Source organism: Harmonia axyridis, chromosome X (genome assembly GCF_914767665.1).
Source record: "Harmonia axyridis chromosome X, icHarAxyr1.1, whole genome shotgun sequence".
NCBI classification, from domain to species: domain Eukaryota; kingdom Metazoa; phylum Arthropoda; class Insecta; order Coleoptera; family Coccinellidae; genus Harmonia; species Harmonia axyridis.
This window is the reverse complement of record NC_059508.1, coordinates 12567072-12589857: the sequence shown is the minus strand read 5'-3', so window position 1 is coordinate 12589857 and position 22786 is coordinate 12567072. Positions and strand designations below refer to the sequence as shown.

Sequence of the window (22786 nt, the reverse complement as noted above, 5' to 3'; positions counted from 1 at the left end):
AGAGCTCTATCATCAGTATTAGCTGAGATATTATTTTGTTTCGATATCACCATTTTTCCAATTTTCGCTAATAACTCGAAACCAAAAGAAGTTGGCCAAAAATGAATACTACTTTTGTTAGTTTCTCAAAAAGAAAGAATGAGACTGGGATATCAGATTTTGTCTATCTCCTCTAGTTTAGAAGTTGTAGTGCTAAAACATCGAAATTTTTGTGTTTTTACCGATTTGGTCCGGAACTTATTGAGTGAAGTATTGCAGAAATTATGACGTAAAGATAGAACGGATACGAGCGCTCAAAACAATGAGAACTCTCCTGGCCAGTATGAATAACGAACTGCCGTACAATGAAAATTCGACGTTAAACAATAGGTTCCAGGTAAATAAAGGAATTTTGGCTGCTGCATAAAACTTCCGCACCTCTTCTGAATGAAAGCCACGTCTATGATAACGAACAGAGGGATGATGTTACCGTTGAAAAGATACGAAATCATTACAATGCTGGATACATGTCTAATGCAGCAATTTGAACTTCTTTCTCTTCGACTTGTTTGCTTGTTTAGTAAGTTTGGGAAGATATTATTTTCAATGTGCTTTAGGAAACGTGTTTCCTAGTTATTTAGTGCGCTAGATATCACAAAAGATCCTTTATTGAAGACGAAAATTCCGCTCTGAAATCTATTGAAAGAGTTTCTTTCGGTATTTCAGAATTTTTTTTTTCGAACTTAAACATACGGAGTGGCCCAAATACGATACAGTTATTCCAGTAAATTGAGTGGAAAACACAGAGACCGATTGATTCCCTCAAGGGTAATGAAAACCCCCTAAAGAACCTCAAATGTCAATAGGGATCGATTAAAGAAAACTTTCGTAAACTTTGAAATTTTAATTATTAATACGCTGAAAACTTTCTTTGTGCGTTCGTTTTGGAATGACAAACTTGTTAAAAGTAATGGGTGATGAGTATTAAGTAATCAAGTTGCTGAACAAATTTTGAAGTACGATCTATTTTATTTTTCAAACCTTCAAACAACTCTGTGTAAAAGCAATAGTTTTCTAATTAAAAAATATTATATCGTGAGTGGCTGTCACATCACATTATTATTGAAGTCTTCAACTCTTCATCAATTTAAAGAAGAAATAAAATTGTTTTTCTCTTATTTCTGGAAGCTTGTAACTTTGCAAGGAAAGGTTTGAGAGCCATTTGGTAACACTCTGTATATCAGGCGTAGAGAATTAACGGGTGTTTTTTTTTCGAGGTGTATAACTTTAAGTTGGCATTACTGTTCAAGATGGCGACCGATTTAACAGCTGTCAAGTGATTTATTCTCAGTTTGGTTTGGCAATTTATCGTGAATAGACTCACTCCTGAACAACGCTCGCAAATAGTGCAATTATATTTCGAAAATAATGGTTCTGTGCGGAATACGTATCGCGCACTACGTCCATTTTATTTTGTTTAGCGATGAAGCGCACTTCTGGTTGAATGGCTACGTCAACAAACTGCCGCGTTTGGAGTGAAGCTAATCCTCGAGTGTATGTCGAAACACCGTTATATCCAGAAAAACTGACTGTTTGGTGCTCTTTATGGGCTGGTGGAATCATTGGTCCGTACTTCTTCAAAAACGATGATGGCCTGAACGTTACAGTCAATGGTGATCGGTATAGAGCCATGATTACTAACTTTTTCATTCCTGAATTGAACAACCATGATGTCCAGGAGCTGTGGTTCCAACAAGACGTCGCAACATGTCACACAGCTCGTGCCACAATTGATTTATTGAAAGACACGTTTGGTGACCGCCTAATTTCACGTTTTGGACCTGTGAATTGGCCTCCAAGATCTTGTGATTTAACACCGCTAGACTACTTTCTGTGCGATCTATGCGGATAAGCCACAAACCCTCGACCATTTGGAAGACAACATCCGCCGTGTTATTGCTGATATACTGTCACAAATGTTGGAAAAAGTCATCGAAAATTGGACGTCCAGATTGGACTACATCCGAGCCAGCCGTGGCAGTCATATGCCAGAAATCATATTTAAAATGTAATGCCACAAGATTATCTTGCGGATAAATAAAATTCATGTCAATCGAATAATCCATCGTTGTTTTATTGCAATTTAAAGTTCTATAGCTCTAAAAAAAAACCCTTTACTATTGGATATTGCGAGGAAGAGCTCACACTATCATTTTATGCGAAATTACATCGTTCTAAGGAATAATCTGTGTTCTGCAGGTGCCTACGTAACAAGAAAAATAAACAAATATATTCCGATATGCAATCTCTTAAGTTGGGTGTGATAAATGCCTTCGTACAACAAACAAAACGGCGCTCTGACAACATTTCATGCACAAGCCTAAAACAGAACATGCTGACGATCATAAACGAAAATGCAATCCTTGCTTATGATGAAAAACAGAAACGATAACCGCTCGGGAAGCAGAAATAGAGGTGTAGTTTTTTTTCTACTTTTTCCTTAAAGGGGTCCCATTAGTCATCAACTACTAGGCCATAACATGTCACAGCATAACTTTCTGATACTTTTTCTTCCAGTCTGGTAGACGAAAGTTTATTTGAACAAATGTATACGCCATATAAAAAGATAGATTTCCATTTGTAAGATGTCCAGAGCGGAGATATAACAGTTTTTTTTTCGGATATTTCAACTTCCATTATGAAAAATAGCAAGATGAGCTTGCAGCAGTTTCGTTTATGATCACGAATTATTGAAAAATTTGTCAATAGGTTTTAGAATACCTATTAAAAATCTTCTTCAGTGGAACTGAGACAAATGAAGATGGAATTCAATATTAATTTGAATATACAGGATGAACTTGTGACTCTGCAATACCGGCTAGGACATATTTTTCATTCTAACATACAATAATGAAAAAATTTGAAGAAAACAATTAAGTTTTTCTTTTTCTTCTCTTCTTGTTAGGGTTTTCTAACAAGATGATATTGATATATTAGAATTTCCATATTATTAAATATACAGGGTGGCCATTTGAAAACGAAACAGACGAGATTACAGACGAAATAAAGTTTTTCGATAGAAATGCTCGGACAGGTCGATTTCTGTTTCGAGGGGGACAACTTAGGATGTAGGTTACGGACGCATAGCGCTTCAACCCTTGCTACTACAACCCTCACCCCCAAATTTTGAATAGGGAAGAGGGGGTGAGTGATACCTCATTTGAAAGGTATTTTTATACTGATTTCAGCACAGTAATTGTTTTTTCATTTTAAGCATTAGTTCTCGAAATATTCTTAACTAAGTATTTGAAAATGAAGTGGTGTTTTCATGGCACTTGTAGTGTTTTGTGAAAAATCGACATTTTGAGCTTCAAAACAACCATGACTGTGGCTTCCTTCCTAACTTACTAACGCATGAATATTTCGAGAACTAATGCATGAAATGAAAAACAATTACTGTGCTGAAATCAGTTTAAAAATACCTTTAAATTGAGGTATCACTCACCCCATCTTCCCTATTCAAAAATTGGGGGTGGGGGTTGTAGCAGCAAGGGTTGGAGCGCTATGCGTCCGTAACCTACATCTTAAGTTGTCCCCCTCGAAACAGAAATCGACCTGTCCGAGCATTTCTATCGAAAAACTTTATTTCGCCTGTAATCTCGTCTGTTTCGTTTTCAAATGGCCACCCTGTATAATTGAAATCAGATGCAGATCGATTTTTACCAGCCTGTGAAGTCTGAAGTCATTTGGAATTATTTTCGGTCCTTGTCCCAATCTGAGTTCCATCAAAATTTTATATGAAAGGGCTCAAATGCTGCTGTTCAACAGACTTCCTGTGTTTTATTCAGATTGTCTGTATAAGATCAGAAAGCCTTTGTAATATTCGTCAGATTTTCCTCAACTTCAATTTTTTAGGTGAATCATGACCCAACGATAAAAATCTACCGAGCCTATCCCAAGAGACTTCTCACTTTCCCTCGTTCCTGAAAATTTCAGCAACTGAAATCTTAATGACGGGCATATTTCTACCCTTATAACGTCACAGACCCTATCCTCAACATGGGAGAAATTGAATATTCGCTCTGGACTTTATCTGCTCCTTCGTATTGTTTTATTGTTTCCATTCAGAAATGGAAACTCAGGATCTGAATGGAATTGCATCCTAGAAACATGATCCCCACTCAAGTTCTCTACGAGATATCCTTATTCATTTAATTTCCTCTCCAGCTCTCTCTAGGTACCAGCAACAATGTTTCGAGCGAATTATGTTCATATTTTTTTTTAATTAATAGTTCAGCTATACTTGGAGTTGGAGAAATTTCTTGGGGAGAGCTCATTAGGGTATATCAAATTACCCACTGGTGTGCTTTTAGAGTTGGCAATCGAAACGAGAAAATTTCAGTCTGGGCCTGAACTTCATTTATACCATTTTTCTTGGTATCTGATTTTATTTTTTTCTGAGTAATCATACTCCGAACAGATCCCTCTATCATTTCTTCTCAATGTTTGTTATGATTGAATTGGTGCTTCGAGTACCGAAACTTTGTTGAAACGGTAACCCCTCTTAATATAACACGCCAATTGAAAAGTCCCCGGTCAACCATAGTAAAACACATTTTTTTGGCAAAATTTGATTTTGTTATTCAACATAGTTGCCTTCGAGGGCGATACAGCGATCGATACCATTTTTGTAGTATGATTTGTCTTTCGCTTCAGAATAAGCCGCAGTTTCGGCGATTACTTTTTCATTGGCTCTAAATTTCTTTCCAGAGAGCATTCTTTTGAGGTCAAAGGACTGGAAAAGTGGCTGGGGGCAAGATCTGGCGAATACAGTGGATGCAGAAGCAATTCATGCAACTTTGCCATTGTTTTCATAGATTTGTGACACGGCGCATTGTCTTGATGAAACAGCATCTTTTTTCTTCAAATGGGGCCATTTTTTAACAATTTCATCCTTTAAACGATCCAATAACGCTTACAAATAATCGCTGTTGATTGTCTGGACCTTTTGGAGGTAATCAATGAATATTATACCTTGCGCATCCTAGAATACTGATGCCATAAACTTGCCAGTTGACTGTTGTGTTTTTCGTCGCTTTGGATTCGGTTCCTCGTGTGCAGTCCACTCAGCTGACTGTCGATTGGACTCCGGAGTGAAATTATGGAGCCATGTTTCATCCATTGTCATATATCGACGCAAAAAATCAGGTTTATTGCACTAAACAGCTTCAAACACTACTCAGAATCATTAACACGTTGATGCTTTTGATCGATTGTGAGCTCGCACGGCATCCATTTTGCACACAGCTTTCTCATGTACAAATATTCGTGAATGATATGATGTATACGTTCATTCAAAATTATTTTGTGAACTTTTTTGATTTTTTCATCGGTGACAGCATCTTTTACGCGTTCACTGCGTTCGCCTTCTTCGGTGCTCCTTTCACCACGTTTAAACTTAGCATGCCAATCAATGATAGTTGATTTTTCTGGTGCAGACCCCGGAAACTCCTCATCAAGCCAAGATTTAGCTTCAACTGTATTTTTTCCATTCAAAAAGCAATATTTTATCAGCACACGAAATTCTTTCTTTCCATCTTTTTCAAATGACAAAAGTAGCTACACTCACAACGCAATATCTCACAAACTAATGGTCGGACTGCTGTCAAATTTTGACACGTATCGTTTGAAGGTTGGTACTAACTAAAAATCATATGGATTTAATACTTGCACCGCCATCTGTACATCAGATCGGGGACTTTGCAATTGGCCTAATATAATAGTGTACTTGAATTAAAAGTAATGACAAAATATTGGAAAATTCCAATATTTCATATTGGAAAATTCCAATATTTCAGTGGTCACCCAGACAATAGTAAAGTGGAAGAGTTGATATAAATAGAATTTCAATTGAAAATGGACCAAATCTGTTATGGAATCATATCGAAATTGCCTATTTGCCACAAATCCAGGTAGCAACCACTTGTATGAATCTATGTATGTTTTAAACATCAATTCAAATAAATTATAATCCAATTCCATTGTTCGTATTATATGTAACTGTTGCTATATGCAATTTTTCGTTGATCATCGAAATCGTGGAACAAAATGTCAGGAACTATAATTAATAAAAAATCGAAATCGGATCGTGTAATTGCCGTTCATGTTTCACGTGAATTTTGTATGAATTAGTCAAATACGAAAATATTGATCATTTACGAAATTGGAAATTAATTGAACTCCGATTTCATTATGCTGTGATTTGTTAACTGATATTTCGTCTCAAATATTCATGGAATCACCGGAAATATGAACATGAATCGAAAATATTTAATATTGAAAATGAAGTTCACGCATTTTGAAGAATCCCTGGAATTCATTTCAATAGATGAATTTACATCATGTTCATTTTTGTTCCATGAGAGGCAATCAAAATAACTGCACAACTAATTAAAATGACTGAATATGGTCAATAACGAAATTGGACATTGACTGCAATCCATAGATTCCAAATCGTGTAGAATATTCAGATTAATTGAATGTGAGGATTTTGTGGTAGTTGAAAACAAGGATTGAATATTGGAATGTATTCATATCAATAATCAGTATATGAATGAGACTAAATATTATTAGAAATTCTTCAATGGGTTCTATTCCTACTTGATGGAATACCATCATCAAATGAAATAATGCCAACTGTGAAATGGCGTGAAATGAAAAGTTATCATAATTTTCTATCAACATGAACAAAAACATTTTACAGGCATTGAGGTTGCGGTTTTCATCAAATTAATTCTTTCAAGAATCGAGCCTGAAAATGTGCTATTTCTGAGATCCTCTCACTAGATAATGAATTTGGGACACCCGCTACAAAACAGGCCAATTGAAAAGTCTTCGGTCTACCATAGTAAAACATATTTTTTTGACAAAATTCGATTTTGTTATTCAACATAGTTGCCTTCGGAGGCGATACAGCAATTATTGCGAACTTCCAACTTTTCGATACCATTTTTGTAGTACGATTTGTCTTTCCCTTCAAAATAGGCCTCAGTTTCGGCGATTACTTCTTCATTGGCGCTAAATTTCTTTTCAGCGAGCATTCTTTTGAGGTCTGAGAACAGGAAAAAGTCGAAGCCGAATTCATGCAATTTTGCCATTGTTTTCATTGATTTGTGACACGGTGCATTATCTTGATGAAACAGGCACTTTTTTTCTTTAAATGGGGCTGTTTTTTAACAATTTCATCCTTTAAACGATCCAATATCAATGAATAATATACCTTGCACATCCCAGAATACTGATGCCAGAATACAGATTAGGAATCATTGCCACAAAACTGTTAACATAGGTGAAAACTAGTTCATATTTACTCTTTTCCTTCTATTTATTTCTTCAATCCAAAATTCTTGGAATCTATTCGGGAATAAGAAATATATACGTTTGTTAAATAATTTCGTCAAAATCCAGTGCTCATTTGAGACACCTCAATACTTGGTATTGGTACTTTTGTATCGTGTAAAGATTATTCACTCTCAAAGTTGTCTACAATACGTCAAATAGTGAGTCGATGAATTCAATGTTGTCCTTCATGAATTCTCCTCAAATTTCTTTCAGTATTCACAGATGAGCACTGGTTTTGGTAAACCAATACAGCAATTTCTAAATATTATTGAAGGGTGTATCTTTCTATATTCGAAAGGCATAACCTACTGAATACAAATGAAATAAGAAATGTCAAAACATAATATACAGAGTTGCCATTACAACCATATTGAATGATATAATTGCGATTGTTAAACCCGTTTTAAATATACACTGCGTGAAAGAATTAACGCACATTATGGAAATCTCAAATTTATTCTACAACTGAAGGTGTTCTCAATGATAATTATTTTTATCAGAATTATGCATGCATATGTTATCCACTTTCAACGTTTTTCTTCAATACATATGTTTTTTCCCAGCAGGAATAAAAAAAGATGAGATTATCAGATTTTGAATGTATTGGCTCCATTCTGAAATCAGTTGTTCTCGATTAATTCTAGTGATCAATAGTTTTTCTTTCGTTTGATTTTCTACACTCGATCACTATGCAACGCGAAACACGCAATTTGACCCAAGAGGAATGTGCCCAAGCGGTAGTTTTGCGAGAAGAAGGGTGGACATACACAAGAATTGCAGAAAGGTTTGGAGTTTCCCATACAAGTATGTCCAGAATGTTGCAGTGATTCAGGGAGACAGGTATGAATGTCCGAAGACCAGGACAGGGTAGACCACGGGTAACAACTGCCATTCAAGAACGTTACTTGAGAGTTTCTTCGTTGAGACAACGGTTTGCAACCGCTCGCCTTCTTCAAAATCAGCTTGAGCAAACTAATGGGGTGCAAATTAGCACCCGATCGAGTGTACATTCAAAATCTGATAATCTCATCTTTTTTATTCCTGCTGGGAAAAAAACATCTGTATTGAAGAAAAACGTTGAAAGTGGATAACATTTGTATGCATTATTCTGATAAAAATAATTATCATTGAGAACACCTTCAGTTGTAGAATAAATTTGAGATTTCCATAATGTGCGTTAATTCTTTTGCGCAGTGTAGTTGAATGTTGATAAAATAGTTTCTTCGTGGTAAAACAATTCTGAAATCACAGACTCCTTCAACCTCAATATAATTACGTCTTCAATATTGATTCTATCGACTGCTATATCCCCCTAGCAACAAATCGGGAATTAAGAGATGATTATAGAGAAAGGGACTGATTTCAGCTAAATTGATGGACTCAATGAGAATGATAACTTCGTTTCAAACCCCTCTCCAAACGGAACTTTGCCTTTCAGCATCTCTTGATGATTCTAATTGAGAATCTCCCACAAGATTGATTAGACGTCAAGACTTTCGAATAGTTTAGTTAAGACAGATCCGCGCGAGACTAATGCCCACAAAAAAAAATACGACTCAATGAACTCCTTTCAACTTGGGTCATTAATATCTTTCCTGCTCCAATAGAAAACGCTGGAAATTTAACACGAAAGTTTATTAGTATCTTTTCCAACGGGAAAGCTTAACTCTTGATAGAACTCGACGTTGAGGCATACGTTGTGGTCCCCAAGGGCGTATATCGAGCATTATTTAACGAGCTCTCAAATGCTCATGACTTCACGTCAGTGCTCCTCATTTTTTCGTTATTCTTGTTGAATATTCTTTGATTCAATAGCAGCTCTTTTCGAGAAATATTTCACGAAGCTTGAAATTGATATTTTATACAGGGTGGGTCAATAGTGCTGGATCTGTCGTTAAATCTTGTGAATTTGGAGTTAGGAGAATGGTTGAAATTTCAACGGATTCGACAGTACCCAGCGTATAAGATTAAAATAAATTTGACTCTACAGGCCGGCCCGAAAGTTGTGAAACACGATGCCATCCAATTTTTTCAATGGAAATGCCCAATTTAGCAGACAAAATGAATTCATGATATGCCATTTGAAAAATTGACATTTTTTCTTGGTCATTTTCTAAAAAGGAGACACGAACGGTTCTCAAGATATTATCTCTAGTGTAAACCATTATAACCATTAAATTTTTCGAAAAAAGTGCGTCAAAAATGACAATGAATTATGACAAGAGGAATATTTTGCAATAAGAATTTCATGGAGATTAAGATAACAAAATTGGGCATTCCTATTAAAAAAAAACAGGGTGATATCGTCTTTTACCACTCTTGGGCCAGCCTGTAGATTGAAAAATAATTTGAGTCAAAATTGAAATCGTACTCCTATAGCCCAAATTCCCAAGACTTACCGACCGATCGAGCACTATTGACGCACCCTGTACATTCACGCAACATTTCAATCTAATCAAATATGAAGTCACTGAAATTCTGAGTATTTATTTTCCAATATTCTTCTTGGATATTCTATGGTTCTGATGATTTTATCAGCTTGAAATTGGTTATTTCATATAAACATAAATCTCAACTACGTCGATTGAGTGGTCATGTAAATATAAGGTATTTTTGTTCAAAATTCTTCTTGTTTTTTCTATGGTTCATGTCGGGAGATTAACTCTAAATTTTTCAAAATGTTTTATTGTTATTTTACATCAAATCGCAAAGTTTCGACCCCATCGCATATTCAGTTTTTTTTTTAATTCCAATTAACCTGTCTCGAAAACTAGGCCATTGACACATGGTTCAATGTACTATTCCTCTAAGTAAAAATCAACAGGAGCACTTAATTTCGCACATCAATATTTACGGAACCCCTTCTCAGCATCTGTTAAAACGCGGCATTCGAGATTCTCACCTACCCTGAATATTTCAAAGTTTCTGTTTAAACCATATTGATTGCAAACAAGGTTTTGTATTATTTTTCCAACGTATTTCTAACAATTTCAACATTTTCACAATGAACCAACACGCTCGAAGTTGAGCAACCTCATGCGAATTCTCTACACCAAATATTGGAATTCTTGACAAGTATATTACGCGAATATTGCGCGCACGTTATTGCATATAACTGATTTTTTATGTGATCACAGGAAATTGAAAGGAATATAATATTTTTTCGTAATTTTCACGCTGGAAATATTCGAAGGCACTGCCGAAATGAATTTTTTCATCTGTCAATCCGAGTAGTCTAGATTTAGACTCCATTTGAATCTCGTCGACAGTGAATTTTCATGAGTCGTCCCTGCAGTAAACACACTCATTTCCTTTATTTAACGAAGCTGTTTTCCTTTGTATGGAGGACAACTGTCCCAGGAATTCATCCTCTTAAAAATGTTTCATTTGAAATATCCTTAGTCCGTTTTCCTTAAAACGTCTACCTGCAGCAGTGGTTCTAGACATGATTAAAAAGGACTCAAACCGTAAGTAGTGAAAAAGCTTCGTCGAACAAAAAACAGAGGCATTCGGATTTTTTTTTTCTAGAATCGGTCCTAAATAACTACTTTCCCGCATTGTTTTCTATTCGGAAAGTGGGACTTTCTCGCACTAGTGCGGGAAAGTAAATATTTGTAGAATTGATTTTTGAATATCATTTATAACAACCAGATTAAAAAGTATTCGTCTGATGAGGAGCTACCAAAAGATATTCTGGAGCAGCTAATCTGAAAACAATGGAACTATTGCTTTAAAAATCTAAAGAAAGGTACGAGAAAGGAGAGAAGATGAGAATGTGAACAGCTTTGAAGAGTCAGTACTTCTGGTGTACTTTGTTGATCTTAATGAAGTACTCAATCCAAATACACTTTGTTTACGTTATTCAATGATTGAATGTTTATTGAAAATAAAACAAAACATTTTTAATTTCATAATACGGTTGTAGAACTAATATTGTTCCTATCTTGAACTCCAAAGTATAAATTTCCACTCTAGATGGGAAAATACCTTTTTTCACACTCATCTGGTTGAACCTCGTGTTGAACCGATGATCACTCAGGTATAAACACCAAAGGCAAATCGGTCTGTTAGTTAAGGAAAACTTTTTTTTTGAATCTATGGATTTACGGCTTGACTTGATATTCAAGGTACTTGACTTGCCGTGAATCTCTATTTATATCATATCGAATATGACAAAAAAAGAAAAACTAAAAAAATATTGGCGTTTAATCGCAACCTGTTACGCTCTAGTTTGGGTTCAATTCATTCAACTATATGTGTCTGAATGATGTCCACTATTTCAAAAATATTTATTTCCCTAACAAGTGTGAAAATTGACACTTTTCCGCACACGACTGCCGTTGACATGAATGACGCGGAAAAATAATTGAAAAAATACTCATCCGGCGATCGCACTGAAATTCAGGCATCAGTAGCAAAATAGTGAAACGAATGTCAATTCGAAATTTCGTTAGTAGAATATAATATAATTGGGAGATGATAAAAATATTCTTGTAAATTTCAACACCTCATAAAATATCCATCAGATTCTACTGATATTACGCGCTAAAAAATTGCATCTATACACACCTTCATAACTAGGAGGAAAGGACAGAATCTCCATGAAGAAAATTTGGATTTCATCCTACATATTGAATTTGAATACAAAAAGTTTTTCTTTGATGGTTTGGTACCGATATACCATGGTAAAGGGTGTTTTTTTAGAGCTATAGAACTTTAAATTGCAATAAGACAACGATGGATTATTCGATTGACATAAATTTTATTTATCAGCAAGATAATTTTGTGGCATCATTACATTTTGAATATGATTTCTGGCATATGACCGCCACGGCTGGCTCGGATGTAGTCCAATCTGGACGTCCAATTTTCGATAACTTTTTCCCACATTTGTGGCCGTATATCGGCAATAACACGGCGAATGTTGTCTTCCAGATGGTCAAGGGTTCGTGGTTCATCCGCATAGACCAATGACTTTACATAGCCCCACAGAAAGTAGTCTAGCGTTGTTAAATCACAAGATCTTGGAGGCCAGTTCACAGGTCCAAAACGTGAAAAAATTAGGCGGTCACCAAACGTGTCTTTCAATGAATCGATTGAGGCAAGAGCTGTGTGACATGTTGCGCCGTCTTGTTGGAACCACAGCTCCTGGACATCATGGTTGTTCAATTCAGTAATGAAAAAGTTTGTAATCATGGCTCTATACCGATCACCATTGACTGTAACGTTCTGGCCATCATCGTTTTTGAAGAAGTACGGACCAATGATTCCACCAGCCCATAAAGCGCACCAAACAGTCAGTTTTTCTGGATGTAACGGTATTTCGACATACACTTGAGGATTAGCTTCAATCCAAATGCGGCAGTTTTGTTTGTTGACGTAGCCATTCAACCAGAAGTGCGCTTCATCGCTAAACAAAATAAAATGGACGTAGTGCGCGATACGTATTCCGCACAGAACCATTATTTTCGAAATAAAATTGCACTATTTGCAAGCGTTGTTCAGACGTGAGTCTATTCATGATAAATTGCCAAACCAAACTGAGAATAAATCACTTGACAGCTGTTAAATCGGTCGCCATCTTGAACAGTAATGCCAAGTTAAAGTTATATACCTCGAAAAAAAACAAACGTTTTATATCGAAGGAGAAAAAAAGGAATCTTTGAAGGAAGCATCAAGTAGTTTTATTCGCTTTTCAAAGAAAATTATTGCTATGAAGTAATGAATAAAGTCATTTTGGAAGTATGTAAATGTATTCTTGCATGATAACTCACCTCCGAATGCTATAGAAAAACGAACAGATCTTGAGAATTGAAAAAGATTCTAACGATCTTCACCTAGCCAAGCTCAGTACCATTATTAGTATGAGCCATTTTTTGAAGAGAACCATGATGAATTTTAAGTTTGACGCTTCGATTTGAAGCCAATAACACAACTTCACCAATTTGCTCCATAAAAAATTAATATCTGTAGTGAAACATAACGAAACGAAGATTAAGTGGAAATGTTTACGTCAAATCAAAAAAACTTCCAAGATATCTCTCCGAATGCCCATAATCCATACGAACATTCTCCATTGCTATTCCCCACAGATCACTTTAGTTATAAAAGACACGTGCCATAAACTATCCCAGCAGCGGTGTTAATCCTTCATCCAGGACTTGGGTTTTCGTAACTGAAACAATCCACGCCAGCAAGGGCCCTTTTGTGATTGAAAAACACCACGAATTAACACCGATTCTGTTCACGTCCATGGCAAAGCTCATAAGAAAAACGCAGCTGGCATAAATTGAAGCTTCTTGGGATACAAGAAGAAACACTCACAGCAGTGGTGGGGGGAAGAACACCCGAAAATCAGTAAGTGGGTTAATGCCCTTTTTGTTAGCTAAGTGTTTTGTAGATGATAATGAAATTGTATCGTACAAGATAATAGAATGGATGCGGAGGAATGCAGAGATGTAATGAAAGGCGTTTTGGAGGATATTTATCACACTTATAGCTGTTCCTCGCGAAATGAAAGGAACAGCCAATTTTTATTCCATTATATTTCACGAGGATCCCGAGAAAATTGGAGATTAACGCTGATAATACCGCCACCTGATGTAGTTTCATTCAAACCTCGGAAATATAGATTAGACACACTAAGTTCTCAACTAGTTCACAACGCAATTTGCAGTCAATATATTATGATTAAATCTGCACTAGCTTCAATCACCGGCTGTATTTTCTTATTTCAATTGATATAATCCTTGCCACCCTAGTTCCAGGAGAAGTATCTTTCTTGATAGTAACTTTGAAGTCTTCTATTTTTTGACAAAACGTCATCTTGCTGTCGTAGATCACGTCTAAAGAACCTGTTTCATCAGCTGCTTCGCCTACATCTGCCGTACACATTCTCAGAAGTTTTTAGTTCGTATATTTTTCCTTCAGCTGGGCTGAAAGCTTGCAATAATATTCAGAATTTATTGTTTTACTAGTCTTCCAGTACCATGAACAAAATTCCTTACGCATCCCAAAAAACTGATGCTTACACCTTTTTGGCCGATTTCTGGACAAGAACTCGTTGCTGAACCGCAGAATTAGACTCACACCAATCTTTAGCCTCTTGTTCTGATTCAGGATCATGGTGATAGACCCAAGTTTCATCCATAGTAATGAATTGACGCACAAAATCCATCTGATCCTTTCGAAAACAACCTAAATGTTGCTGAGAAAGTCGCATTCGAATGTGTTTTTGTTCTATTGTTAGGTACACAGCTTTCTGAAACTCAATACTTCAGTCAAAATATTGCTTACATTGCCCATTGCCTAGGGCTTCTACTTAGATATCCTCTTTCATTTACTCAACAATTTTGAAATATGATATCCTGTTTTTTTTTCACGTTTTCTGGAGTTGTCTGTTTTTGGACGTCCTACACGTGGATCATTTTCAAGGCTTGTACGACCACGTTTACATTTAGCAACCTTTTCACTGATTTAATTGAAGACTCAGAGTCTTTATAGCCTAAACATTCGTTCATGAATTTCCTTTGCTTCCAAAATTAAAATTCAGTAACTGCACGATACATGATTTTTCCATTGTGAAAGAATACTGTGACACATCGATACTGAATGATTTTTTAACAAAGAATGAATTGGCAGATTGAAATGAAACTTTACACACGTTCATATGAAGAGTGAACCAACATAACAAAAATAATTAGGCTAGTTGCAACTCAGTGTTTGCCTAATTTATTTGGATAGTATGCTTGAGCGAGCCATAAAAAAAATCGGAAAATTTCGAAGTGTTTTTTGTCCGAAAACGTTTTTTATCGGATATAGTGAACCAGAATAGTGTTTTCTCAAGGATTCCAACGGTATTTTCGCTTTGAAAGGCGATTTATGTCACATCAATATTGTCCCATCAGCTTTATGGAGAGTAGAACAGAAAATTCGAAACAGCCAACGGATAAAGGATGTGCATAAGCATGGAGACCGTCACAGAAATTGCATTTCTCAGTATTTGCTAGAGCGTTGTCAGAACGTTGCAAATGGGACGATATAACATAAAGGCCTATGATCTTCATTCCCGAGTAGGATATTCCAGAGTCAGGTATCAGCGTCGGAATAAATTGTGTATCCCTCGGGAATAAAAAAACGACATGAATGGTAGATAAAAAAAACTGTAGATTCGAAATGAATTATCGTTTATTCAATTCATAGAGTGGTTGGAAATGTAGATGAGATTCAAGTCGCGTTTTGAATAAAGATGAACCCTCCACATTGCAGATAAAGGAGTCGGGACTAACAAGACCGATAAAAAGTGTCGTGTTTATGTGATTTCACGCTTGAAAAACTGTGTTAATTTGAACGCTTCATCTTCGGTGATTTGTCAATTGAAATCAGAGAATTGCTCTTCAGGTCACAGGCTACTTATCAATAAGAATTCCTAATGGATAATTCTGATTGAAATTGATATCATTGATTCGGTTGCTATCGGAAAAACAGTTATTTTGTATGTGGATAATTCTTGGAGAAAAATTCAATAGTACAGGATTTTCCGTTGAGAGGTTTCATTTTGAAAAGCCCGTCACAACTTTGCTTCCGCTGTTGTTTCTGAAATTCGAGGCTTTATTGTAAAAAACTGGTTATACATTTATGATTAGAAGTATTGTCCATCGCTGGCCACTACTTTCACCCATCCTTCGGGCAGCAGACGAATCCCGCGCTGAAAACACTGGCCATCTTTTGAATCGATCCAATTTTTTATTTTTTCATAAGACCGGAAGTGCTGCTCAGCCAGACCCGGTTCCTTTGATCGAAACAAGTGATACTCCGAGGGAGCAACGTCTAGAGAATAGGTGGGTGGGGTAGGACTTCCCATTTCAGCGTCTTGATCACTTTCGCAACATGGAGTCAAGCCTTGTCTTGCTGTAAAATCACTGCATCATATCTCTCGTTGAATTGCGGCCGTTTGACTTTCACTGCAGAGCTCAAACGCATTAACTGCGTTCGATAACGATCGCCTGTAATTGTTTCAGTCGGTTTTAACAACTTATAATACACTACGACGAGCTGGTCCCACCAAATACTGAGCATGACTTTGGAACCGTGAATATTCGGTTTGGCGGTCGACGTGGAAGCATGGCCGGGATATCCCTATGATTTTCTGCGCTTGGGTTTATCGTAATGAACCCATTTTTCGTCTCGTCACAATGCGATGCAGAAATTCCTTCCGTTCTTGCCTTGCAAGCAGCTGTTAACAAGCAAACAAACGCCGTTCATCGTCTCTCGGCTTGAACTCGTACGGTACCCAATTTCCTTGTTTCAGAAGCATTCCCATGACTTTCAGGCGTTTTGAAATGGCTTGTTGCGTAACTCCCAATTATCTTGCCAATTTTTGTTGCGTTTTACACGAGTCCTGATCAAGTAATGCCTCCAATTCTGCATCTTCGAAGCGTTCTTGAAACGTTAAAATCATAATCATAATCATAAATCATAATTCATTCTCGGTACGCTCTTTAACTGAAAGCTGCCTCACCATATGTGTTTGAGAGCATTCGATGAGCCTCAGTCGCATATTTCTTCATATTGAAGCACTCGCAAATGATGAGAATTTGGCTCGTAAGCTGACACGTTTAATCGAGAATAACTTTATGATGCAGATACAAATCGAGTGATATGTCGATGGCGTTATGTTTACAAATACCTAAGCTTATTGTGTGATATCAACGATCCATTTTTTTCGACTACCACTTACCGCTATACAGCCATCTATTGCAAAACGACAGAATCGAAGTTGTACACCTAATACCTTCTAGACCGGCAATGGTGAAATTAGTGGAAAAAATTGATAAGGACGACATTTATTGGCAACAAGACTGCTCTACGTGCCACATAAGCAATAAAACAACCACAATTTTGCAAGAAAAGTTTCTTGGCCGTGTTATACTTCGGAAAAGTGATCAATTGGCCACTGAGTCTTGTTTTTGTTATCTTCTCTATCTAAATTGAGTAAAAAAATTGTTATTGTATTTTTTATTCACTATTCGATTCTGTTTCAAATTTTAATGAAGAAATTGTGCTCCAATCGTGAAATTGAATGAATAACATCTTTAAAATACAGTTTCTAACCATCCTATAATCAACCGAAAACTGCTGTTTCAGCAAAAGAGATTTCAGTTATTTTGTTTGAACGAACGAAGCTGAAACTTATTTTCCAACTGTAATTAACTTGATTTCCGCAGGAATTGGTCGAAAACAAATCTCCCAGCTGCGTAGATTGTCCCAAAACGGATGAAAAACGTCTTGGTCATGACGAATTAGATGGCGCTGTAAATCCCATGAATTTTTGAGGTTCAGAGACCACCTGTCGACCCGGTCTAGTATAATTTAGCTAATCCCTCTTGATGCCAGGGTTATCGCACGCAATCAGCCGAGCAGTAGTGGGAATTTTGTCACATTCAATCGTTCCTTGAAGTCTTAATGAGGCTTCAAGTTGATTCGATCGATATGAGACGACTATCTAGACGCACTCGACTCTAGATGAGTAATTTAGGAAACTTCGTTATGTGAATTACGTTGGCACTATTGCAGAATACTTTTACAACTCGTCTGTTGTTGGAATTTGTAACCTACAAAGACTAATTACCCGAAAAGTGTAGGACGCGCGATATTGGAAATTTTTCATTTCAGCAGACGGTATTTTCAATAACTTCCCATACTCAATCTAGCTGGTACCGTTCATGTTTCGAATACATTATTTTTCATTCCACTGAAATGAAATGTGTCACTGTTCCAATCGTGTTGCTGTACGAGTGCTCATTTATAACAACGATTTCAATGATTTAACGCATTCCAGAAATATTGGATTGGGAAAAAACTAATTTCGTGTTTTTCGCTTCAGATCAATGTTTTATTCATTCAATTTAAGTCAAATATGCGGTGTTCTATTCGATAACTTGTTGCTGAAGAGAATTCAATTCCATAATGCCTCTTTCGAAGGAGACCTTGTTCCCATTGGCCAAAAACTCGCACAAACACGTTGGTCATAGAAAGGAACGGCTGGTAGCCACTTGGTGCCAGATGCGGACAATAAGGTGGAAGTTATCACCCGAGCTCCCGGAGCTTTTGACTGGTCACCAAAAATGCGTTGCCTGGCGTTGTCCTGATGAAACACACTATCTTCACTAATTCTGGCCACTTATGTTCTATCGCCAGCTTCAAACGGTCAAGCTGTTCACTGTAGGTGATATAATTGAGCGTTTGACCATAGGGAAACAGCTCATAGAAGACTATACCCTATCAATCCCATCAAACACACAGTACCACCTTTCTGGTCATCAACCCTGGCTTGGTCACTGTCAGGACAGTTTCGTTGGCTTTCAACCATGATCTTTTTAGCTTGACATGTCGTAAGTGACCCATTTTTTCATATTCATTCACCATCGCCTTCAGAAATGGGTCTATTTTGTTGCGATTCAGTAGAGATTTGCAGATGGAAATTTGGTTCATACGGTTTTTAGCGTTAAAACATGTGGCACTCGAAAAGCAAGTTTTTCCATCATTTTATCGACATTTTCAAAGACATAATATATTTCATCGGTAGTTTCAAGTTCAATTTCACGGACAAACCCCTCTAGGAGAACCACCGGCATTGGGATAAATGTACCTAAACTGAGGATCCCTAAAGCCCTGGGAAGTGAGCCATCGATTCTACAGACCGAGATAATGGCTGTTTATGTATACGCCCAGGAGTGTCTTAAAATGAACCTCAAGGGGGCGCATTATGGGAACCAGGGCACTGTGGGGTTGAAGGAAATGAAAGAGCTGATGAACTTGCAAAAAGTGCATCAAGGTTAACACCTGCTGGACCTGAGCCTTTCTGTGGGATAGGAAAAGACCAATATAAAGTTGCGGTCCAGCTATGGGAATTGAACAGCAGGACAATCCACTGGACTCACACTCCTAGACTTGTTCAGGCAAAGAAATTCGTGAAGATTTCACCTACCTACACCAAAAAACTCCTGAAGCTGTCGCGAACCGAGCTTCTGGTGTTGGTGGGACTGCTGACGGGGCACTGTCGGTACAAACATCATTTGTACCGTATGGGAAAGTCAGCAGATGAGATTTGCAGGCTCTGTGGATCGGAAGCAGAAACAGCCGACCACATGGTATGCAAAAGTCTGGATCTGGCTGGCCTAAGAACCATTCACATGGGTAAGCCGATTCTGGATACCAGAGAGGTAACGGCCAAGGCCCCTGAGGAGGTTGTCAATTTTATTAACGTCGTTGACGACCTCCCTGGGTTTCTATGAATGAGTAGGGTAGTGAACAAAAGATCTGCATGGTCGCAGTTCCCGAAAGGCTTACCGAACCAAAACGACCCCAGTTCAAATAATAATAATAGCGCTAAAACATGTGTCATTCAAAAAACCAGCTTTTCCATCATTTTATCGACATTTCCAAAGACATAATATATTTCAACGGTAGTTTCAATTTCAAGTTCAGGGACAAACCCCTAAAGGAGAAGCGCTAACCGGCTTTCGACCTTCATCAGTGCGGTGAAAAAGTGTTGGGATGGACAACACTTGGTGGGAACCAACAAACAAACGGAGTCAACAATAGAAGCCAGCCGCCCACTTGTGGTTTTGGCAGACAGACCCTATGGACTGTAGGGCAACAACCAACGTCAACACATAGGCATCTATAGCAACCTGCTTGACATGCAGGAACAAACATATAGAGGAAACAATAAATAATAAATAACCATTATATTCATACAGGAGAGATCATTCAGGTACGTGGGAGTAGAGATCCAGGGAAATGAATGATCTCGAACAAAATAGCCTGCTTCAGATTAATCCAGATATGGCACAGTCCGATTTTATAGTAAACATGCATATGTGTTTAAACGATCAAATCAACCAAGAATAAATCCGTTTTCACTGAAATGTAATTTTTCCACAGAGGTATTTCCGCAAAGCGGATTACCGGAAACTGACGCTCATTTAGGATGGCTGGAATGAATTTATGTTGATTATTGGGCAGTTACACAATTTCAGGATGCCAAAAGACATAACGAGCCATTCTCAGCAATTAACTCTGAAATTATAGGGCGCTCACATTGCACGTATATTGATTTACTTGAATACAACCGTTCCAATATATTATTCAACAATTTTCATATCCCGTACCTCGGTAAATAACGAAATAATCTAATCATCGATCGATGTTTCTGGATCAGAAAGGAATTACCATTCGGAATAGAAAAATTATAAATTTCAAATGAGTTTTAACATCATAACCAAATCAAGTTATATCCTAACCTAACTCACCAAAATTTACTCAACTTACCAATGTACCAGGAATATTTTTTAACGGTACCTTCACCTATTGTTTGTATACATTCTGTTAGAAGTTCACTAAGTTCCTAGATCATTGATGTTTCATATCTTCAATACATTATTTTCTGTAGTAAATTTCTGTTCATTACAAATACAGGTTGTCTCATTCAAAAGTGTCCTCCCTCAATAACTCAACAACGAATCAGAATTTGTGAAAACACTCAAGACAGGTCGATTTTGATTACAGGGGGACATAATCTGCTTCTTTCTACTAGCAACCCCCTGGAGAGAGTTGCAACCCCATCAGGAAATTGAATAAGGAAACTGGATAGTTTTGAAGCACAAATGTATGCATAGATTCAAATTTGTATGAACCTGCAGTTTGTGTTCTATAAAGTGAATATCCACAGAGGTACAGGGTATTGTTTTTTGTTTGCAACTGCAAAAAAACGGTAAAAACAAGCTTTGTATTCCAGATCATGTCCCTCTGTCATTTAAAATCGACCTGTCTGAGTGTTCTCACAAAAGTACTGATTCGTGGTTGAGTTATTGAAGGTGGACATTTTTAAATGATATACCCTGTATAATACCTTTATACTGATGAAGCAGAGTACACTAGAAGATGTATGAAATATCGAGAAGGCTTTCCAAAAATCAGAATGTGCATATCTGGAAGATTTGGTCATCATAGCGAAGGGTGCAGAAAATTCAGACGAATATGGTAATTTGGAATGAACTAACACACATATTCCTAATGGAAATGAATAGGGATGAAATGAAGGTTATGTTGGTGGAAAGATGGAGTTGATATAGATATTGAATGCTTAAAGTTAGAACACGGGAGATCATTCTTGGAAGTAGAGATGTAGGAAAATGGAAGATCATGAAGTGGATAGCCTGCTTCAGATTAATCCCGATATTACATAGTTCAATTTCATAGTAAATATGCAGCTGTGTTTCACAAGTGTCGAAATGAACTATCAAATCAACCAAGAGTACATCTGTTTTCACTCAAACGTAATATTTCCACACAGAGAGATTTCCGTGAAGCGGATCACCGCAAACTGACGCTCGTTTAGGAATGAATTCGTGTTGATTATTGGGCAGTTCAACATTTTCAGGATGCCAAAAGACATAACGAGCCATTTTCAGCAATAAACTCACAAATTATAGGGCGTTCACACTGCACGTATATTCATTAATTCTCTTGAATACGGCCATTTCTCATACCTCAGTGAATAACGAAATAATATAATCATCGATCGATGTTCTCGTACCAGAGAAGAACAATATTTCGTGATGTTTGCTCCACCAGAATCGAAGAAAATTAAAAAAAAAAATTATTATACAAAAAATTTGGATACTTCAAAAAGTTAGACAATTTTTGTTTAAGATGTTTTTTGTAGATTAAATGATTCCTTTTCTGTTGCAGATGATGAAACTGACGAGTTTAATTTTCACATATCGCGTTATCGCCCAGAGGAACTGCACAAATTAGCATCCAGAACAAAGTTTACCCGAAAGGAAATTCAGTTGATGTACAGAGGTTTCAAGCAGGTAAGTCAAAATAAGATAATATCCTGATTATATTCAACTCAAAACTTCCATTGAATTCCTGCAATGAAAATTTTTCACATCAAGCTTTGGAATGAATATACAGGGTGATTCACCGGTATGGCCTATTAGATCGAATTTTTGTATCTTTCTGTGTTTTCCGGAAGTTGCAGACTACTCCACACAGTTTGAAATTGCGGTTTTTCTTCATTTGAAGTTCTCCCTCGATAACTCTTGAAGTATTAATTTTAGGTATAGGGTTTGCTGAAGTAACTCCCACTATTTTTGTACGTAGAATCGACAGAAATACTGAAAAATATCGGTTCTAATTTGAAAATATTGAGTTTTGATACATTTGAGTTGTCCAAATTCATGATCTCCTTATCAACACCCTGTACATTTTTGATCCAAACCGCAAACAGTCTTATGAGACTCCGTTTTTGCAGAATCGAAGAAGGAAAAAATTTCTTCGAAAAAAGTTTTTTCTGCCGAAAAATTCAAAAAAATGTGAGTCCTCATCGCCACCA

The 22786-nt window shown here is 36.9% G+C and overlaps 1 protein-coding gene across 2 annotated transcripts in view; it reads left to right on the top strand.

Annotated features, from left to right (window-relative positions):
* The window catches only part of LOC123685961 (Kv channel-interacting protein 4-like), a 175630-nt gene that overhangs the window by 44441 nt on the left and 108403 nt on the right, over positions 1-22786 (top strand). For both annotated transcript variants that reach the window (XM_045625863.1, XM_045625864.1), the window contains one exon: positions 22138-22262. In XM_045625863.1, the coding sequence (XP_045481819.1) occupies positions 22138-22262 (125 nt within the window). The remainder of the gene's footprint in view (positions 1-22137; positions 22263-22786) is intronic.